Source organism: Phocoena sinus, chromosome 7 (assembly GCF_008692025.1).
Source record: "Phocoena sinus isolate mPhoSin1 chromosome 7, mPhoSin1.pri, whole genome shotgun sequence".
Taxonomy (NCBI): domain Eukaryota; kingdom Metazoa; phylum Chordata; class Mammalia; order Artiodactyla; family Phocoenidae; genus Phocoena; species Phocoena sinus.
In genome coordinates, this window is record NC_045769.1 from 51,287,001 (window position 1) to 51,306,212 (window position 19,212).

The window sequence follows — 19,212 nt, forward strand, 5'->3', positions numbered from 1 at the left end:
TGGAACCTATTGATTATTTAAAAAAAAAAATTAACCTCCTCAAGATGTTTGGAATAGCAGTAGTTTAATGAAGAATTGTCTATCACTTGTTAGACCAGAGGGCAGACTGATGAAGAACACATTTCTGGGTTTTCCTCTTTCCTACTGTGTCTGGTCATGAGGACCAATCTCAGGTACTGTTAAGTGTATGGTTTGTCTCAGGAGCCCTTGATGGACCAAGTTTCTCCACATGCTGGGACCCTTCTGTGGGACTTATCTTTTCTACTGATCTATTTTACTTACTTACTTTTGAATCTTAAGCAAACCCTAATTTAGAGCAGCACAGACCTTTTCGCATGATTACTAATTTTCAGGCTACTAAATAATTCACTCAAGTGACAAGATAATGCAATCAAGTGGTCAAGATACCACATTCCTGGATTTAATATTGATATGGGACAGTTTGGCATCAGCCTCTGTTATTCTGGTTAGTTTCCGCTCACAAAATATATCCAGCTGCTAACAAGGGGATTGAGTGACAGTACAGTTGACCCTTGAACAATGTGTGGGTTGGGTTGCCAACCCCCAGCACAATCGAAAACTCATGTGTAACTTTAGAGTTGGCCCTATGTATCTGAAATTCTGCATCCATGGATTCAACCAACCACAGATCATGTAGTACTGTAGAACCTATTCATTGAAAAAAAATCTTCATGTAAGTGGAACTGCACAGTTCAAACCTGTGGGTCATTTGTACAAGAACCTAAATGTAAATCTAGTGTTAAAAAAAAAGACTCAAGCCAGTAAATCACTAACGTTTTTATATATGATCAGTAATATATTTATACTTAGCTTGGTGGTTGACCTAAATTTTCTTATTACTCTTACTAAAAACAAGATTATTCACCAGAAGAATTTGGGTACATTTATTTTATTTTTGGCTGTGCAGCATGGCTTGTGGGGTCTTAGTTCCCTGACCAGGGATTGACCCTGGGCCATGGTAGTGAAAACACCTGGTCCTAACCACAGGACCACCAGGGAATTCCCATTGGGTACATTTAAAGTTTTGGTTTATATAAAGTGGTATACTACCAGAAAGGTTATTTCCTTCTCATATTCAGAATCAATTTTATCCTGCAAGTATCACTACAGAAAATTTTAAATGCATTTTAATTTAAACTTTGTACTATTTCTTAAACAGTCATGATGGACTGAATATGAGACATCTGAGTTTGTTGGTAGACTGAAGAAATTAGACTATTATACAAAAATTGTTTAAATGGCTTAGAAACACTACCTCTTCATTAAAAACTTTCTTATATAAGTATCTTTGTAAACTGTGTCCCATAGGAAACAACATAGTAATGCTTTTCTAATAACTGTACTCTTCAAAGAAAATTCCTGCTTTGAATACTGTTAGAAAACAAGGACAAATTTAAAGAAAACCTTTAAAATATTAAAGTAGTTATAGTTATTTTGAAATAGTTATTTTAAAATCTTAATCATATCCTTAAAATGAAAAAGATATGAAAGACATTAAATAAAATTTTGGGAACTAGAGCAGGCAAGCATCATTAATGCCCCAAACGCACATTCCCAACAGTTTCACATAACCACATTAAACATCTAATTTTCAAGTCTCGCTGCCGGATAGAATGCACTCTGGTCTGCGAGAAATGGTGCTATGTTACCCAAGGCTAGCTGCACACAAAAATGGTGTTGCTGAGAAAAATGCCATGTTTTACCTGGCACTCTAGAGGTGCTCTACTGCACTAATGTGGCCGTTAGAACCTTTAATCCTGTCAGCATGTCAATGATACTGACATGATTGCAGAAAATTCTGATGCATGTTACTTTTATGCTACATGTTACTTAACATGTCTCCCAGGTAGTCCTGGCTTTTGAGCTGATTCTACAGGCACATACCTGGGCCCAGTTACAGGATACATAATATTTACTATTTCATTTACTGTCTAAGATATTTCTCAACCAGTAAGTTTGGCATTCTATTTATAGGTAATAGTACAGGTATCTATAAGCTTGTTTATGGGTCCCATGTCAGAATTGTGAATTTACAGACACTAGGGAGACAGGGACTAAGCGTTGGGTTTAGTTTACTTTTGCACACTTCTGTGTCCAGCATAGCAGTACTCTCATAATTGGTACAAGTTCAGCAAATATTTACCAAAACTTCTTTAGGCATTCCATTTTAGAATTCTTGTAGAAACAAACCAATTTTGAAAATGTTCTAGGCTTTGAAAATTTAATAAATGAAAGGCACTTGCCATTACTGAACATAAGTAAAAAAGGTGCTATAAAATTAAGGTTAGAAGTGGTGACTCTTCTGTATGTGCCCACATGTGTAAAGTAGAATTTAAGATAAGTTAAAAGATACACAAGAAACAATATGGGTGAGAATATGAAGAATAGGGTTAGACTTGAAAATGGAAAAAAAAATCGATTACTTTTTGGATAAATTGCAGTTATAAATTAACCTTTATGAGGAAATTTTGGGGAATGGGGTAAAAACAAAACAAAACAAACAAAAACCCAAAATTCTCCCAACATAATAAAGCATGATTCAAATAGGTTTTTGGGAAAACTTAAGTTTTGAAAAAAATCTGTTGACCTCTTTTGATCAATTGGGATTTTACCATTCCATACATTCTGAATTATAACTAAATAACTACATTTGTTAATGTGCAAGGAAAAAAAATTTGGATTCCTTGAGCCAATTAAGAAACTAAAAGATCCCATCCTTAAATTTTTATCCTTGATTTTCTTACAAAATTAACTTCAGTTGTTAGGCCAATATTTATCTGAAAATGGCAGCCTCCAACAGTAAATAATTGGAATAAACACAGCATCATTACGAGCTTTAGGAAAACAAATCTACAAAGTTAATTTTTCCTTCTTGAATAATAAACATTGGACAAGAGTGAACAACCAAAACCATGAAGGAAAAAAGGCAAATGTAAATAAAGGATATGCATCAAAACCAACTCCAGAAATCAAAAACAGATATTAGAAAGATGCTTCAGAAATCAATAACCATCACAGGGAAAACATTATGAAAGCAATTCAGAAAATAAATGAACACGTATCTTTAAAATATAGAAATATTTGGGGTACTCTACAATGCCCAGTTAATTGCTATATATATTTTTTTCCCCTCAGGTATATGTGGATACTATAGAAATCAATAGGATTTGTTTACTTTCTGTTATAAAATTTTTTTCTCATATGTGAAAAATTAAAACCTATTCTTCAACCTTTAGAAAAGAAAATGAATCTCTTCACTATAATTAATACAGCATGAAAATAGGGTATCTGTTTATTTTCCCACATTTTGAGTATGTTTTTTATATGAAATACATGGTCAGATAATCAATTTCAGAGATATTTTTTAGGAGAACAGGTGACTGAAAACCAAGTTCTCTTTTCAGGCCAGCCACAAAACTTGAATTGATAAAGTACACTTTGTATAACTTAGCATGTACGTAGATCATAGAGCAGGCTCATGTTTGAGCCAGCCAGCCTAAACATCTTTCTGTGGGTCAGGTCAGCAATCTGTGGCCCATGGGCTGAATGTGGCTTGTGGCCTATTTGTGTACAGCCTTGAGGCTAAGAATGGTTTTTACATTTTTTAAAGGGTTGTAAACAAAATAAAAACAGAGAATATGTGACAAAGATCTATCTATGGTCTACAAAGCCTAAAGTATTTACGATCTGGCCCTTTAGGGAAAAAGTCTGCAGACCCTTCATTTATATTAATGTTGTACAGAATTCAAGCAGTGCAATTACAAGTCCAAGATAATGTTCATTTATTCCCATCCAGAACATAGTAACATTCTGAAAAGGTGGCTTCTGACGTCATCTGTCAATTTCTTTTCAATTTTTTCTTCATTTTCAACATCATTAAAGTTCATCCTACAATAATAATGTAAGAGTGATTGAATTCCTTTCTCTTTCAACATCTAATGTTAAAAAGAAGTTAAAAATAATAAACTGACCTAAGTTTTACCTGATCTAAGTTTTACCTTTTCAAAAATAATTACTCAATATTCTTATTTAATAGATCAGATGAAGTATACCTCACCTGTTGTAACAGTGGAAAAAGGGTATCTCACAATTCTCACTTGCCCATGGCAGATAATACCAATTATAACTTTACCACACTTTCAAAGTCATATTTTGATGTGCTCTATAACTTAATTTCAGTTAGCATATTCTACTTTATGACTAATGTTTTCGATTTCAAATGTTTCACTTGAGATAAGTCACAATTTTAAAAATAAAACATCTTGAGAAAACGAACATAGCCAAAATATCAGAAAAACATTTTTGTTCACTGAAACAAAAAAAATAAAGTTTCATAACTATCTCTTTTCTATCTTTTAGGTTTGGATAAAACATAGTTCTTGAGGTAGCTTGTAAAGCTTCCTATACCAGGGTCTGTAGTTCTAATATGGATCTATAAAGCTAGACATCTCTAGCCCTCTTCAGAGGCTGTGCTGTTCTTTCGTCTTTTCACCTTATAGGGAAAGAATCCAAGAAATTAAATTCCATTCAGAAAGCACTCTAGCATTTGTAAAAACTCTCTGGTCTGTTTCTAAATATGTCCTAGAATGATACTGATTTAAAAAAGGAAAACATGAATAGCCCTCTGAAGAATAGCAGGAAAGAGGCTGCAATGCTTCTTGATAATTCAAGGGTGGGGGGCAAGATGAATACAGGTTTTAATACATCCTGACTATACCAAGAACAAAAGAAAACTTGCTCTCCAAAGTGTTATGAGGCTCAAATCAATGCTTTTACATTTGAACAAATTTTAATAACTTATGACCATAGTCACTATTTTTCTGTTAAATGGTTTTACTTGTCCTAATTTCTAAGCATTTAAGTGTCCAGAGGCTAAATTTGTCATATTTTCCAAAGAAGAAATTTCTAACTACTTACTAATTTTTGAAGCTTCATTTTACTGTTTATTGATACATATACTATATAGTAAGAATAAATTCAAATACTGTTTGCCAGAGTCAGTTCTAGATTTAGTCCTTACCTTATTTCTCTTTCCATGATTTTGGAGGTTTTCCAATTTTTCATATATTAAGGTAGTAATCTCTTTTGCATCTCTGGAATCTATTTCCTCTCCCCAAGTATTTCTCTACAATTGAAAACATTCTTCTTATAACCTTTTAAGTATCTAATCAAAACATGACATTTCCATCTAAGAAACTTGATTAACTATTCCTTGAAGTTCCAAGTGTTTAAAACTTCAATTTCTTCAAGGAAATGCTGCTGCAAAAGCAGTTAACCAATAATTTACCTGAAATAAATACTAACAATACTTTTATGGAAACGTAAATTAATACCTTGATTAAAATGCATTGCTAACTCCAAATGCCTCAAAACGTCTAAATTGTTTAAGATGTCCCCAGAGGACTCAAAACATTCTAATCTAAAGTCACTGGCATAGACAAAACCTTGACCAACTACAACAGTGCAAAGCAATGTATATTTCCTGGTTCTCGTCTACCTACAGCAGGAAGGTGGCTAAAAAGCAGGAGAGAAGACAGGTCAATACATCCAGGCCCGCTTATTTTGGATCTGGAGCCACCTGTTTCCTTCTTCCTGGTGGGAACTCCAAACTGTATGCTAGGATTTTGTTTCTGTGTATAGCTGCTCACCTGGTTTGAATTTCTCACTTCAATCACCATTCTGCTTTGGCCTTCTCTGCTGGACTTCTGGATTCTACCCCTGCCTTTCTGTTTGGACAGGGATATTTTGGGTCCTAATCTTATCCTCTGGACACATGGTAACATCATGTTTTCAAACAGCTCCCTGTATGGCCTGGTTAATTCTGTGACTGATACTTCCCTAACATCATTCTACCTGAATAAGACGCCTATATATGTCACCTAATTCTCAAGTGTTCTGGGAACTGGGAAGCTAGTGATTCCAAAGGAATTAAGATTCAGGCTCTGGTATAAAGCTCCTTTACTATCACTGAGTTCTGCTTACCCCAGACTGTTCTTAAGACAGAGATAGCTTCCTCATAAACCAAAATCCTTCACTGAAAAATCTAGATGTCTGACAAATCTACATTTCTGAAATTCATCATCTAATTTCTTTAGCTCTATTTCAAAATGTATTATAATCACAAGTAAATAACACAAGATCTTAATCTGATATTCTTAAAAAGTATCTATTAAAACATTTAAAATGATTCATTTCAATGTTTTACAAGAAAACATGAATGCATGGCAGATATTTATTTTTATCACAGTTCTATTGTCAAAAATGTCTTATTTTACTTGGGAAGACAGCAAAGGTCATAAGTCCTTTCAGTTAGCAATTATACTGGCTGAAAGATATACGCTTTTGTATCAATGACCATAGAGACGCACTGGTAAATGCCAAATTTTCTTGTTAAAAAAAAAAAAAAGCATATTGTCAGTGGCCCAAAAAAGAAATTATGAATGAACCATGGAACCCTAACTTTTATTTTATAGTCTAAACCATTAATAAGTATTCCTCAAGGTAAATGCTCAGGTACTAAGGCTATTTTGTAAGTATTATGACAGTATTCTCTTAATTTTCTCTTTCTTTCCTAGAAAAACTAATTATAAAGATAATATATGTTAATTCTATAAAAGTAGGAAATACAAAACTTCACAGAAAATAATTACCTTGAATTATACCACCCACAGAAAACTACTATTAGTATTTTGGTGTGTCTATTTAGTAGTTCCCTATTCAGGAGTATAAAAATTTTAAGGCAATGGAGATCATATCAACTGTGAGGCAGAAAAATCTTTTAAAATCACTTGGTGTGTATGTGAAAAGAAGCTTGTTTCAGTGACATGCAGTGAAATTAAAAATGACAAAGGGAAAGAAACTAGAAAACGTTACCTGCTAAAGGAAAGGCATGCAGAAGAAGGCATGTACATACCTTTGCCCTTTCATAGGGATAAAATTTAACAGTTGGATAGGCTCTGATACCAGCTTTCTGGCAGGTTTGAGCATAAGCTTGACAGTCTACTTTTCCAGCTTTCACTTTTCCTTTAATCATCTAAAAAGAGAAAAATATGCTTTGCTATTCTCTTTGGCATATACTATGCTGGCAACCACAAAGCAATATGATACTAAAAATTTTAAATATATATAAATCTAAGGATTTGTTACTTAAAAGTAGTTTTAATCATTTCCATTCAAACAAGATTGCTTCCAAATTCTTACTATCTCTGAACTCTTATTTACCTAGCACAGCCCCGCCAATAGCAAATAAACTCTCCTTTGCCTTATCAAGAAAATTGAGAAGCTTTATCCTGAACTCTTCTTTGCCTTCCTCCTGTTACCCACTATGTGTCTGTCACACCACAAACATCTCAGATTCTGTCCTCCACCTCCCTCAGATCTCTGGTCTCATCTGCTGAGGCAGCACTCTTCCTCCTATGGAAGGCTGACTATGTCTATATTCTCTGGTCCCTCTCTCTCGGAACTCTTTCTCACTCTTCAGTATATACACATATGACCAAAATGAATTCCTTCCTTAATTGCACTGGTTCCTCTAGTTACCACCCTGCTTCTTTCTTTCTCTTTTTGAGCAGTTTATTCTTTGACCACTTCCTCATCATCTACTTATTATCAACACATTTTAGCTAGCTTCTGTTCTTACCGCTCCCTTCACTGAAACCACGAGAAGTTCACCAATAACTTCTATTTGGCCAAACTGAATGGACAATTTTCAGTCTTCTTAATGGGTATCTGTCACTACTGACCACACCTTTCTTTCCTCTTTTCTTTCCTGGCTTATCACTATTCTCTTGGCTACTCTACTTCTCTGGCTCTTCTTCCTCATTTCTAGCATGGGGACCTCCTCCTACACCTGCCCCTCAAATTAAAATGTCCAATCACAGATCCATCTCTCATCAACAATTTTTTTCACTGTGAAAAATCTCCCAGGGAGATTTTATATACCTATATGCTGCTGAACCCTATTATTCCCCTTGATTTCAGTCAACTATGTACTGGCCTGTTTCACTTAAATAAGCACCTTAAACATAACATTTCTAAAATGAATCCTTTCGCATTAACCCACTACTCCTTCTGTCCAACGATTCACTCAGTTCAGGCCAGAAACTAGGGCCATCCTAGACTCCTTTTTCTACTGTACTTATCACAAATACTAAATCCCAGTCATTCTTATATCTCTCTCACACTTATTCCATTCTTTCTATCACCACAGCCATAATCCTGGTTCAGGTTATCACCTCTCACTTCAGGACAATTAAAATATCTTTGCTACCTCTAATTTTGTCCCCAAGTCTGGGGTACTCAACAGGTGGACTAACTTGTGCTAGGGCACCAGCAAAAATGCATCCAGAAGCATGTATGTGTGCGCGCGCACACACACACACACACACACACACACTCATAGTGAAGGTCAGAAAAATCTAGTTGACTTGTACTTTAGGTTACAGAAGGACACCATATTGTTTTTGGTGCTCTGATCTTTCTCTGATCTTGATGGCTCATGTTCAGTCCATTCAATGTGATCCTTCTAAAATATAAAATGGATCCTGACACATCCAACAGTTCTCTTCCAATGCTTATATAAAATACATTCTGAACAGTATGAAAACAGTAAGGAAGAGTGTACAATGTGAGTAGTGTAGGCAAGCAGACCAAGCCATCTCCTTCTTGCCGGCTCAGTTTTTGCCACTCCCCTTCTGTCTTTATCTTCTGGTAATCCTGGACCAACAGTGGAGAAGCCTTAACATGCTCCACTGTCTTGTGTCCCTGTATCTTTGCAAATTCTGTCTTCTCTGTTTACAGTACTCTCTAGCCAACCCTTTCAAAGTGCCACACTCCTAGTCATGTTGTAATTCTCATCTCAAATACTAACTTTTCTGTCCTCCTGGCATGACTCTGACCTTCTTCTTCCCATACTCTTGTTTCACTCTAATTTCACTATAGTAATGATCCTCTTGATTTATATATATTAATTTGCATTTTATATTCCCACTAGATTAAAATCTTGTTAAAGACATGGAATTTTTGTCTTTCCATTTTTTTAGCCCTAATATTTGGCATAATGCTACTTGGTGCTTAGGATTTGCTGAATGACCTTTTTAATAATTTTCTGCTATATGCAAGATGTTGTTGCTGCATTACAAAATATATAATTAAGTTTTTAAGGGATAAGGGAATAAAACATTTTTGTTAGACTTATTGGAGAAAAAGGAAGCGTAAGAGGAAAAGAAGATATAAGTAGAAAAAAATGAATAACCTCTTATTTCAAAGACCAGTCAATAACTAAAACAATGTTTTACGGCTCCATAGGGCTTTTGAAATCCTTTTGCTAAAAAATTCCCCTGGCTTGGGATGTTCAGGTTTTGTTTTAGACTGGTGGAACTGGTACTGACTTTCTCATTCTAATGAATATTTCATAGCCAAAGGCAAAGTTCCTTGAGTATAGAGGTGAGGAAGCTATCAGTCTGGATGAGGCCACTAACTGGACTGTTATGACAGAAACACCAAAACAGACTGCATTTAGTTTAATTTTATAAGCGTTTACTGAGTTAAGACAGAGGGGATATACAGATAGATAAGACATGTATCTTGCCCTCACAAAGCTCATAGTTTTATAGAGGAGAAAGATATCTTAATATATAGTTAACATGCATTGTATAAGCACACTGATGGAGTACCTGATATCCAGGTGACACTGCTTAAGTGGGAAGGTTAGAGAATACATAATGCCATTAGAGCTGGGTTTTGTACGATAGGGAGAAAAAAAATCTAGATGACCAAGGTAAGGAAAAGGCATTTTAGAGAGGAAACAGCATGTACATAAGGGTACTTGTTCAGAGAACCTGGAGTACTTTGTAGTGCCTGGAGTGTAAGGTGTGAGGTCAGGGAGAGAGATAAAGCTGAAGAGGTCAGAAGGGTCACATCAGAGATTTGTAGTCAAGGATGCAGGTCAAGTAATGTGGTTAACCGGAAGCCAGAGAAGGCGATATTTCAGAAAGATCATCAGGGTGGAAGTGAAGAAGGTAGACTGGCAATATGAGACTTGTTAAGAGGCACATATGATTGAGTCTAGATGAGAGATGATGAAGGCTTGAACAAAAGGCTAGCAGAGATGATAGGAGATGACAGATTTGAAGGGCATTTAGGAGATAGAACTGATAGGATCTAGTGACTGCCTGGATGGCAGCAGAGTAATGGTGATGGGAAGAAAATAAGGAACAAGCAGAAGTGAGGTTTCTGGCTATTTTGGTTAAGAAGACAATGTCAACCAAGATAAGGATGTTAGCTAAAAGCTTTAACAAAGAAGGAAGAAATCTACTGCAAAGATTATAATCACAGAAATGGAACAGAGTTTTTTAAATTCAAGGAAACCTTTAAGAAATATAATTATATTTACTATGTCTTATCTACTTATTAAAACATGCCAGTGACCACAACCTATTTAAGTAGATAGACCTGACTTACTTACCCTAGCCAAGAGCTCAAACTCTGGAGCAAAGTTTTGGCAAGGTCCACACCAAGGAGCATAGAAATCAACCACCCAATGGCTTTTCCCTTGTAAAACTTTTTCATTGAAAGTCTGAGGCGTTAGATCTATAGATGCTTGAGGTAAAAATCTGTGACAAGGGATGAAAATTACTTTTCATTATACAAAACCAAAGCAAACATCTAAAATAGAATATTGCAAATCTTTCTAAGTTAAATGACTTCCAAGAATGACAATGTAATAATGTAATAAAGAACAACCTTATCTTGGTAAATTATAATTCTTTACTAAGTACTTTAAAATGCTAGAACCTTAAACAACTCAGTAAATTTAGCTACAGACATGAGAGGAAGGTAAATAGCATTGAATATAATTTATACAATGATACATATTTTAATTACTCACCCTAGACCCCAGATTCTTAGGGAATAAGCATCCCTATTCCAACCATTGTAACTACTGAAAGAAGAAAAAATACATAAGTTGTAGACAGTTATTTTCTATTACTGGACATGTTCAGAAAACAATCTCTTTGTAGCAATTTAAAAGATAAGTTTAGTTGACTGACTTCATCTAGCATCTCTTTTCTCAGATATACCTAGCTGCAAATACTGCTTACATGGCTTTCCAAATATATTTTTCTCTAGTCTCGATGTCTTTTTGTACTCTGGACAGACCTGAATGTTTAGCCGCCTGCTGGACATTTCCTATAGATCTGTGGTAATGGCAAAATCTCCAAGGCTTTACTTTCTGAACCTTTATTCCAGTTATTACTGTCTATCAAATTCCTACCTACTTTTTAAGACCCATGAGGACTAGTGGAAATAATGTGAGCAAAAACCCGCTGGTAGAATACCTGAAACCAAATAGGGGCTTAACAAGTGTTCTTCCTCTCCTCATTTTCTTTACAAGATTGTCAGCTTCATGATCAGTGGGACTATTCAATTCACTTTTCATCTTGTAAATTTCTCCTTAGCACACTATCTTAAACATGGTGGGCTCCCAAAAATACTGGTGGTTTAACTTTTATTTAGTTAGGATAACTTTTAAATTTTAACTGTATAAATAAATGATTATATAAACATCTTCAAATTTTAGAGAACACTTACTGATATTGATAAGCTTTATTTGATTTTGGGGGAAAAAATCTTATCTCAGGGTATCTCCGAACATTTTCTTGGGAACAAAAAGAATGATACTGTTGGCAGTTTATACTGCCCACGTTGATCAGTCCAGTTAATGTCTGTAAAAGAAAAAAAAGAGATCAAAGTAATTAGAATAAAATTACTATAACTATTTTATATATGTTTACAATAGAGAAATAGTCACTGTGAGATGATTATTATATTATTTATCAGTGATTTTCACCAAAAAAAAAATGGGTAAGGGCTTAAAACATAACAGAACATTTATAGTAATGCACTGGAAATCTAATTTTGTAGTCAAGAACTTATTACAATTATTGCAGATTAAATAATTGATTTTGTTCATCTATGACATGGGGAAAATTGTGTGGTTATAAAATTCAAAGTGTTAGAAACCAAGAACTAATGAAGTTCTTTGCAATGGTATTTCGAAGAGTTACTTTTTCAAATGCAGCCATGGGTCACAGCATACTGAGTCACGCCCAAATTTAAAAATTTTATTGAAAAGAGCAGAAAATTGTATTATGAATTTAAGATACTAAATAATTTTAACTCTTAGGTTTATTATTTATCTTAGAAATAAATACAAAATAGTAATTCCCTTTTCCATTCTGGTATTTAAATAATTTGTTCCTGATCCTTCATGATTTATACCACTCTGTAGGAAATTAAAAAATCTGTTTCATTGATCAAGGCCATTTTTTTCTTACTTTAAAGTCTCACAATATTGTGAAGAAACTGTATCTTTAAGCTGTAAAAATGACGAAGTAGAAAAAATGTTAATAGGAAATAAAGGAGATCTGTGTGTTTGATGCTAGCAGAAATTTGGTCAAATATACACCAAGTGACATAGAAAAAAGGGTAATTATTCTATACTATTCATATACCAGACAGAAGCAGAGTTGAAATCTAATTGGTATATAAAAAGTGATCAGAACTTTTATTAAGTGATAATCTAGAGGCGGGTTCACTCATCTCAGTTTCAAAATAATTGTTAAATAAACATTCTTATAAAATGTTAAGATTTACAATAAACTATTTTACTACACCCGGGCCATTCTTTTCCATTCTGGCATTAAGACTTGACACGGATGACACCATGGAGAATAGAAATCAACCATCCAGACTTCGTCATGTTTTCTTTGTTTAACTAGTTCATTGAAAGTGGTGGGTGTCAAGGAGATCACTGAAGGATTCATAAGATCCTAAAGAGAATACAGCGTTCATTGTAACAGATATAAAAAGGAGTAGTTCATATATTCTTGGCAAATTGTTGGTATATGTCATTTAGAAAGGTTCCTGTTTCTGAATAATCAAAAGATACATTAGGATATATAAAGAGAATCTATAGTGAATTATTTTAAAAAGTAAGAAATGATCCTTTATTTTTTAAGTTTGGATTTTGCCCATCAGTCTTATTAAATCAAGGTATATTTTCTTATTTTATACATCACTAAAATCATCTTAGGTAGAGAAAACAGGCAACTTTAATTAAGGTTAGAGGTAGATGAGGCAAGAGTTCCAAGAGCTGCCCAGATGTCTACACAGGCCATATAGTTCTTTTTGGAACCAATAATTGGTTTGGAAATGACCCTTTAATTATTTACGGAAAGCCTACTATTCTATTTTTCTGACATTCCGACGAGATACTGCACAACCTCAGATCACTTGCTCCAAATACTGTTTTAACAGAGCTTCAGTCTATCATGATTGGGTAATACTAATAAAGATGTTCGCTTCCCTGGGGAAACAATTAAAAACAGCACAAAACAAAAAACTATTACTTTGGAGGAGGAGGGAGAGATGAGCAGGACAGAAAGTAGAATGGTCACTGCACAGATAATAAGCTAGAATTGTTCATTTCTTTCTTAGGAGTTCCCCTGTAACTATTTTATTCAATTAAGACTATTAGTGAGAAAAAAGGAGATGTTGTAGATGTAGAGCACTTCTGGGCTAATAACACAGGAGGCTCGGCATAAGCTGCCTGGGCTTGAAGAAGCCCTCCATTGGCAGTTGGGGTAAGACTGTCCTTAGCCACATATTTCTTGGAATTATACAAGAATGGGGCTCACTGCTATCTCATCTGTATAGGAATGAAAAGGAATAATCTGTGGTAATTCTACCTGAGAAAACAGGGAAAGGGGGTGACAAGGCTTTATGTAAAAATTACAATTTCATCTGTTAATAAATGTCCATAAGTACAAAGCACTATACTAGGTAACAAACAAAACATATACTTGCTATAAACTCTGAAAATAAGTCTATAATATTTAAAAGAGTAGAAAATTTAACAAATTAATGTTGTCAGAAAATGTTTTGGCATAGAAAGAACAAATCCTATTATTAAACATTATCAACTATTCATACAAAGTGTAAACATACATGGAAGGATTTATAGCCACAGGCTATAACTTAAAATACCTCTACGAACTCCAAGATCTGTTCTGCAGAGTGATGTCCTTCATATTCATGAATGTTGGACTGGTTGAATACCACTGTTGTTGGATAAGCCTGAATGTTATACTGTTAGGAATGAGAGAATACAAATTAAACAAAGATTTTATACACTTTACCCAATTGTTTCAAATTCATAACCAGCTTGCCTTTATTTAAGTAACAACAAGAAGATTTTTAAAACTCATTGCTAAACTGCTGGTGACTGAAAAATTTTAGCCTGGCCTGATTTAGCAAAGGAAATAGATTTATTGTTGTACTCCTGAGTATTTGATCCTTATTTATAGTTACTCCATTAGCCATAAAATCCACAGGCACTGAAACACTGAGAAGTCCTCTTCTGCCCTCCTGAACCAAGGTGATGAGGATGTAAAGAGCAGACTAATCTCTAGCTTTTTTTTTTTTAATACCATAATAAACACTCCAATTTGTTCAGAAGTAGAAGAAAAATCAAGGAAATAAAAATAGCAAGAATAAGGAAATAAATTAATAATTCATGTGTATAGAACCATATTTTAGGTTAAAGAATTATGAATCATGCCCTAAAAATGAGGTCACTTTTTATTCTTTGCTCAATTCAGCTTTTATGGTAAAAAATACTATAATTTCCTCCACAGAATTAGTATGAACACTAATCCAGAATGCACTTCTCTAAAGTTTTTCTTCTTTATTTTTTTTAAAAAGTTATAAAGAGATCCCTATCTGTGGATTTGCTGTAGCTGAACTTTGCATCCTCAAAGTTGAAAAGCACTCATTAGCAAATTGGAATCTTTGACTAGGATTCAAAAATAATTTTACAAAAAACAATGGAAACATTTATCAAACTTTCGTAAATGAGCACAAATAACCCATTAGATGAACAAAACAGTAATTTTATCTAACATTTGACAAGTCCTTATTATGTGCTGAGCACCTTTTTAGCACTGACATGTGGAGTTTCTCATCTGTTCCTCACAACAATTCTATTCAGAAGCTAAAATTACTAAGTCAACTTTATAGATGAGGAAACTGAGGTACTGAGAGGCTAAGTGACTTGGTCAAGTTAACCAATTAGTGAGTAGTGAATCCTGACCTGTATTCCAGGTGAATTTGATGCAATAGTTTTAAATCTTTAAACTTTGCTTAATTATCTATAGGATATTTAAAAGTTGAGATTAAAAGTAGAAAAACTACAGGAATTCAAATTAATTAGTTTATCACAATATTTTATCTTTGCTTAGTACCTTTTTAAAGTCACATACAAGGCCTTCAAAACCAAAGAAAGGCCTTATTTATTTCATTTTTTAAACTTATTTTAATGAAATTTCAAACATAATGAAAAGAGAATAACAAACACTCACGTATACCTCTGCTACATTTAAAGATGATTAACTTTTCTGCCATTCTGGCAGACTGTTGAAAGTTCTTTCTTGATCCCATTTCCTTTCCTCCCTGACACCAGGAAAGAGCATGTATCCAATCCATTGATGTTTTAGACTTTGGCTACATGCATATGTATCCCTAAGCAGAATATTGTAATGTTTCAGCACTTATAAATAAACTTTCTATAATTTCATCATACTCTATACTATTCTGCAACCTGCTTTTTTCATTACATTCTTGAGATTTACCCATGCTGGTAAAGACAGATCTAGTTTTAAGTCCTCTATGGTTATTCCACTCTGTGACTGGATAATCTATTTATTCATGTAATTGCTATTGTCAGCTAAATTAAAAAAAAAATTTGATGGACGGGGTGTATGACTATTGCTATAATTTGTACTTTCTTGATGACTAGTGAAGTCGAACATTTTCCATATTTATTGAATTTCCTCCTTTACAAAATTTCTGTACACTTTTCTCATTTTTCTTCTATTTAAAAAAAATTGATTTGTAGTCTTTAAATATTCTGGACAGTAAGGTTTTGTCAGTTATGTGTGCTGCAAATATTTCCTCACTCTGTTGTTTGCTTTGACTTTATAATGTCTCTTTCTCTGGCAATAGTTTTAAACACTTAATGTAGCCAAATTCATTCCCATTCATAATTTTTATCCTTAGTGTATGTGTGCCTACACAGGCATGCATGTCTGTGTGGAATGAAATTATTCCTCACACAGATGCATAAAGATTTCACCCTACATTTACTTCTATTATGTTCTTAAAACATTCTTTTTTTTAAAAAATTGAGGTATAGTTTACAATATTTAGTTTCAGTTGTACAGCAAAATGATTTGGTTTTATATATATATATTTCAGATTATTTTCCACTAGAGCTTATTACAAAATATTGAATATAATTCCCTGTGCTATACAGTAAGTCCTTGTTGCTTATCTGTTTTATGTATAGTAGTGTGTATCTGTTAATCCCATACCCCTATCTGTCCCCCTCACAAGCTTTGGTTAACGGTAAGTTTCTGTGAGCCTGTTTCTGTTTTGTGTATATACATATTCGTATTTTTTAGATTCTACATGTAGGTGATTTCACATAATATTTGGCTTTCTCTGTCTGACTGACCTCACTAAGTATAATACTCTCTAGGTCCATCCATGTTGCTGAAAATGGCAATATTTCATTCTATTTAATGGCTGAGTGATATTACACACACACACACACACACACACACACACACACACCTTCTTAAGCCAACTGTCTGTTGATGGGCACTTGGGTTGTTTCCATGTCTTGGCTATTGTAAATAGTGCTGCTATGAACACCAGGGTGCACATATCTCCTCAAATTAGTTTTTGCTTTTTCCGGATATAGATCCAGGAGTGGGATTGCTGGATCATATGACAGCTCTATTTTTAGTTTTTTAAGGAAACTTCATACTGTTTTCCATAGTGGCTGCACCAATTTATATTCTCACCAACAGTGTACGAGGGTTTCCTTTTCTCTACACCCTCTCTAGCATTTATTATTGTTTGTAGACTTTTTGATGATGGCCATTCTGACTGGTATGAGGTGATACCTCATTATGGTTTTAATTTCTCTAATAGTGAGTTGAGCATCTTTTCATATGCCTGTTGGCCATCTGTATATCTCCATCATAATAATTACTGAAAATCATCAGATATCCAGTGTTCAGGTTCCCCAATTATCTCTGTTGTATTTTCTGGAGTTAGTTTATTTGAACTGCATCCAAACAAGGCCTAGACACTGCATTTGAATGATATGTCTTGTAAGTCTTTTTCATCTCTTTTTTCCTTCTTTCAATGTATATATCCAATAAACTGGTGTTTGTCCTGTAAAGTTCTCTACATGCTGGGACTTGAAGATTGTATGTACCTGGTGTCACCTGACATGTTCCTCTGTCATTGGATTTCCTATACACTGGTATCTGGAGGCTTGATTTAGGTTTTTTCTTCCCCAAGGATATTTTATAATTTCTAGTTCTTCCTAAACTGAAGAGTATTTATTAACCTAAGAAAATATTTTGTATGTAAACAAAAGTTAAGAAGCTTGTTTAATTTCTATTAACTACACTTAAAAGACAAAGAGTAAAAACTATAGACCAAAAGGTAATATTAAGTTAAAAAAAATCTTAAATAATTGAAAAATCGAATAATCATGTATTTTATCAAGTCAACTAAATATTTTTCTGAGTTTCATAAATAAGACCCTGTCTACATTGAACCACGTATTATCTATTTACATTTAGTCCAATCATAATTTTATATCATTTTGTTGAAGTTATTTCTTTAAATACTTTGTTACTACTCTAAATGTTAGATGTACATTTGAAAGTTATTTTATTGCTTTAACATTAGGCTGCCAAAACATTTTACAAAAATATTAATTAGAATAAATTTTTTGTACTTTGCCTTACCATGTTACAGAGTCCCTCGTGAACTGTACAATCTAATGTACCAAACTTAAGCTGACCGTAAAGATGCTTTGATGCTTTTCGTAACTCTGGCAATAAAGCTCGACATGGTGGACACCACTATGAAAGAAAAAATATTCATAAGCACTGAGCCAAATGAAACAAAAAAACACCATTTTTACAACAAGCAAATTCTAAGTAAGACAAACCGTACTTAGTTACAAATCTTATGCATTTATATTCTCAATCCTTGGAGGGGAGGGGCAAGTATATCAGCCTTTCCTAGAAGTAATATGTGGCAGTGGCCAAACTGAGTAACATGATTCTAATATGCATGGTTCAAGGTGACCCAGAAAATGTTTTTTTGCTGCGACAAGAGAAAATGACAATATCGAGATTTGACAGATAAACATAACTTACAGGGGCAAAAAAATCAACTAGCCATGGTTCTTTGTCATTGGCAGGAAAATTTTGAGGTCCCAGTGTGGTAACATGAGAATTAACACTTTCTTTGGCAAAGGCAAGTATATCATAAAGAATCTTCTTTCCTTTGAAACAGAGAAAGAGAAAAATTAAAATCTACATTCTGTCTTTTCATCCATAGAAACATTTCAAAGATTTTGTACTTGAAATATTAAAGGAAGATAAACTTATTAACAAATTGATTTTGTTGAGGTTTTAGTGTTATGTATACTATATACACATAGGTTTGCTCTGCCAGGAGAAACCTTTCCTTTACTCTGTTTCTTAGAGGATCAGATAAAATGTCAAGATCTCTGAAAAGTTCCTTCATCCTCAGAGGCAGAATAATTTCCTTGCAGTGTTGAGTTCTTTTTGCTTACCTGAACTACTGTTACAGCCTCTTAAATCTGTTTCTTCAACCTAGACTTCTCTTATGAATTCAAAACCTGTATTACCAACTGCCCAGTGGAAATATTTACTGGTGTCATATAAACATTTTAAACAAAATATATCCAAATTGATGTTGAGCTATTTTCCCCTAAACTTGCTCCTTTTCTCACCTTCCCTACCTTGGCAATGGCATAATCATCCACTAGGTGCCTAAATAAGATTTCCCGGAGTTATTCTTGCCTTCTTTCTTTGTATCATAGCTCCATCTCCTACCATCTCCAACCCCAATTTAGGCTACTGCCTAAATTTAGTCTGACCTACTGAAATAACCAAGCTGGTCTTTCTGTTCTGCCTTCCTTAACTAATTCATTTTCTACATTGCTACCACAGGCAAGTTACAAAAACATTCATCTGATCATGTTGTCCTCTTGCTTAAAGACCTCTGCCTAAAGAA

The 19,212-nt window shown here is 34.0% G+C and overlaps 1 protein-coding gene across 7 annotated transcripts in view; it reads right to left on the reverse strand.

Annotated features, from left to right (window-relative positions):
* Positions 1 to 2,456: 2,456 nt before the first annotated feature.
* Positions 2,457 to 19,212, reverse strand: part of DNAJC10 (DnaJ heat shock protein family (Hsp40) member C10) — a 60,236-nt gene continuing 43,480 nt past the window's right edge. For 5 of the 7 annotated variants that reach the window (XM_032637122.1, XM_032637120.1, XM_032637124.1 and 2 more), the window contains 10 exons: positions 18,327 to 18,454; positions 17,910 to 18,026; positions 14,071 to 14,172; positions 12,699 to 12,854; positions 11,614 to 11,747; positions 10,910 to 10,963; positions 10,487 to 10,634; positions 6,935 to 7,054; positions 5,042 to 5,146; positions 2,457 to 3,909 (listed from right to left, as the gene is read on the reverse strand). In XM_032637122.1, the coding sequence (XP_032493013.1) occupies positions 3,898 to 3,909; positions 5,042 to 5,146; positions 6,935 to 7,054; positions 10,487 to 10,634; positions 10,910 to 10,963; positions 11,614 to 11,747; positions 12,699 to 12,854; positions 14,071 to 14,172; positions 17,910 to 18,026; positions 18,327 to 18,454 (1,076 nt within the window). In that variant the 3' untranslated portion in view covers positions 2,457 to 3,897. Of the gene's footprint in view, positions 5,147 to 6,934; positions 7,055 to 10,486; positions 10,635 to 10,909; positions 10,964 to 11,613; positions 11,748 to 12,698; positions 12,855 to 14,070; positions 14,173 to 17,909; positions 18,027 to 18,326; positions 18,455 to 19,212 lie in introns of all 7 variants that reach the window. The other 2 variants (XM_032637123.1, XM_032637119.1) reach the window with 2 other exon arrangements.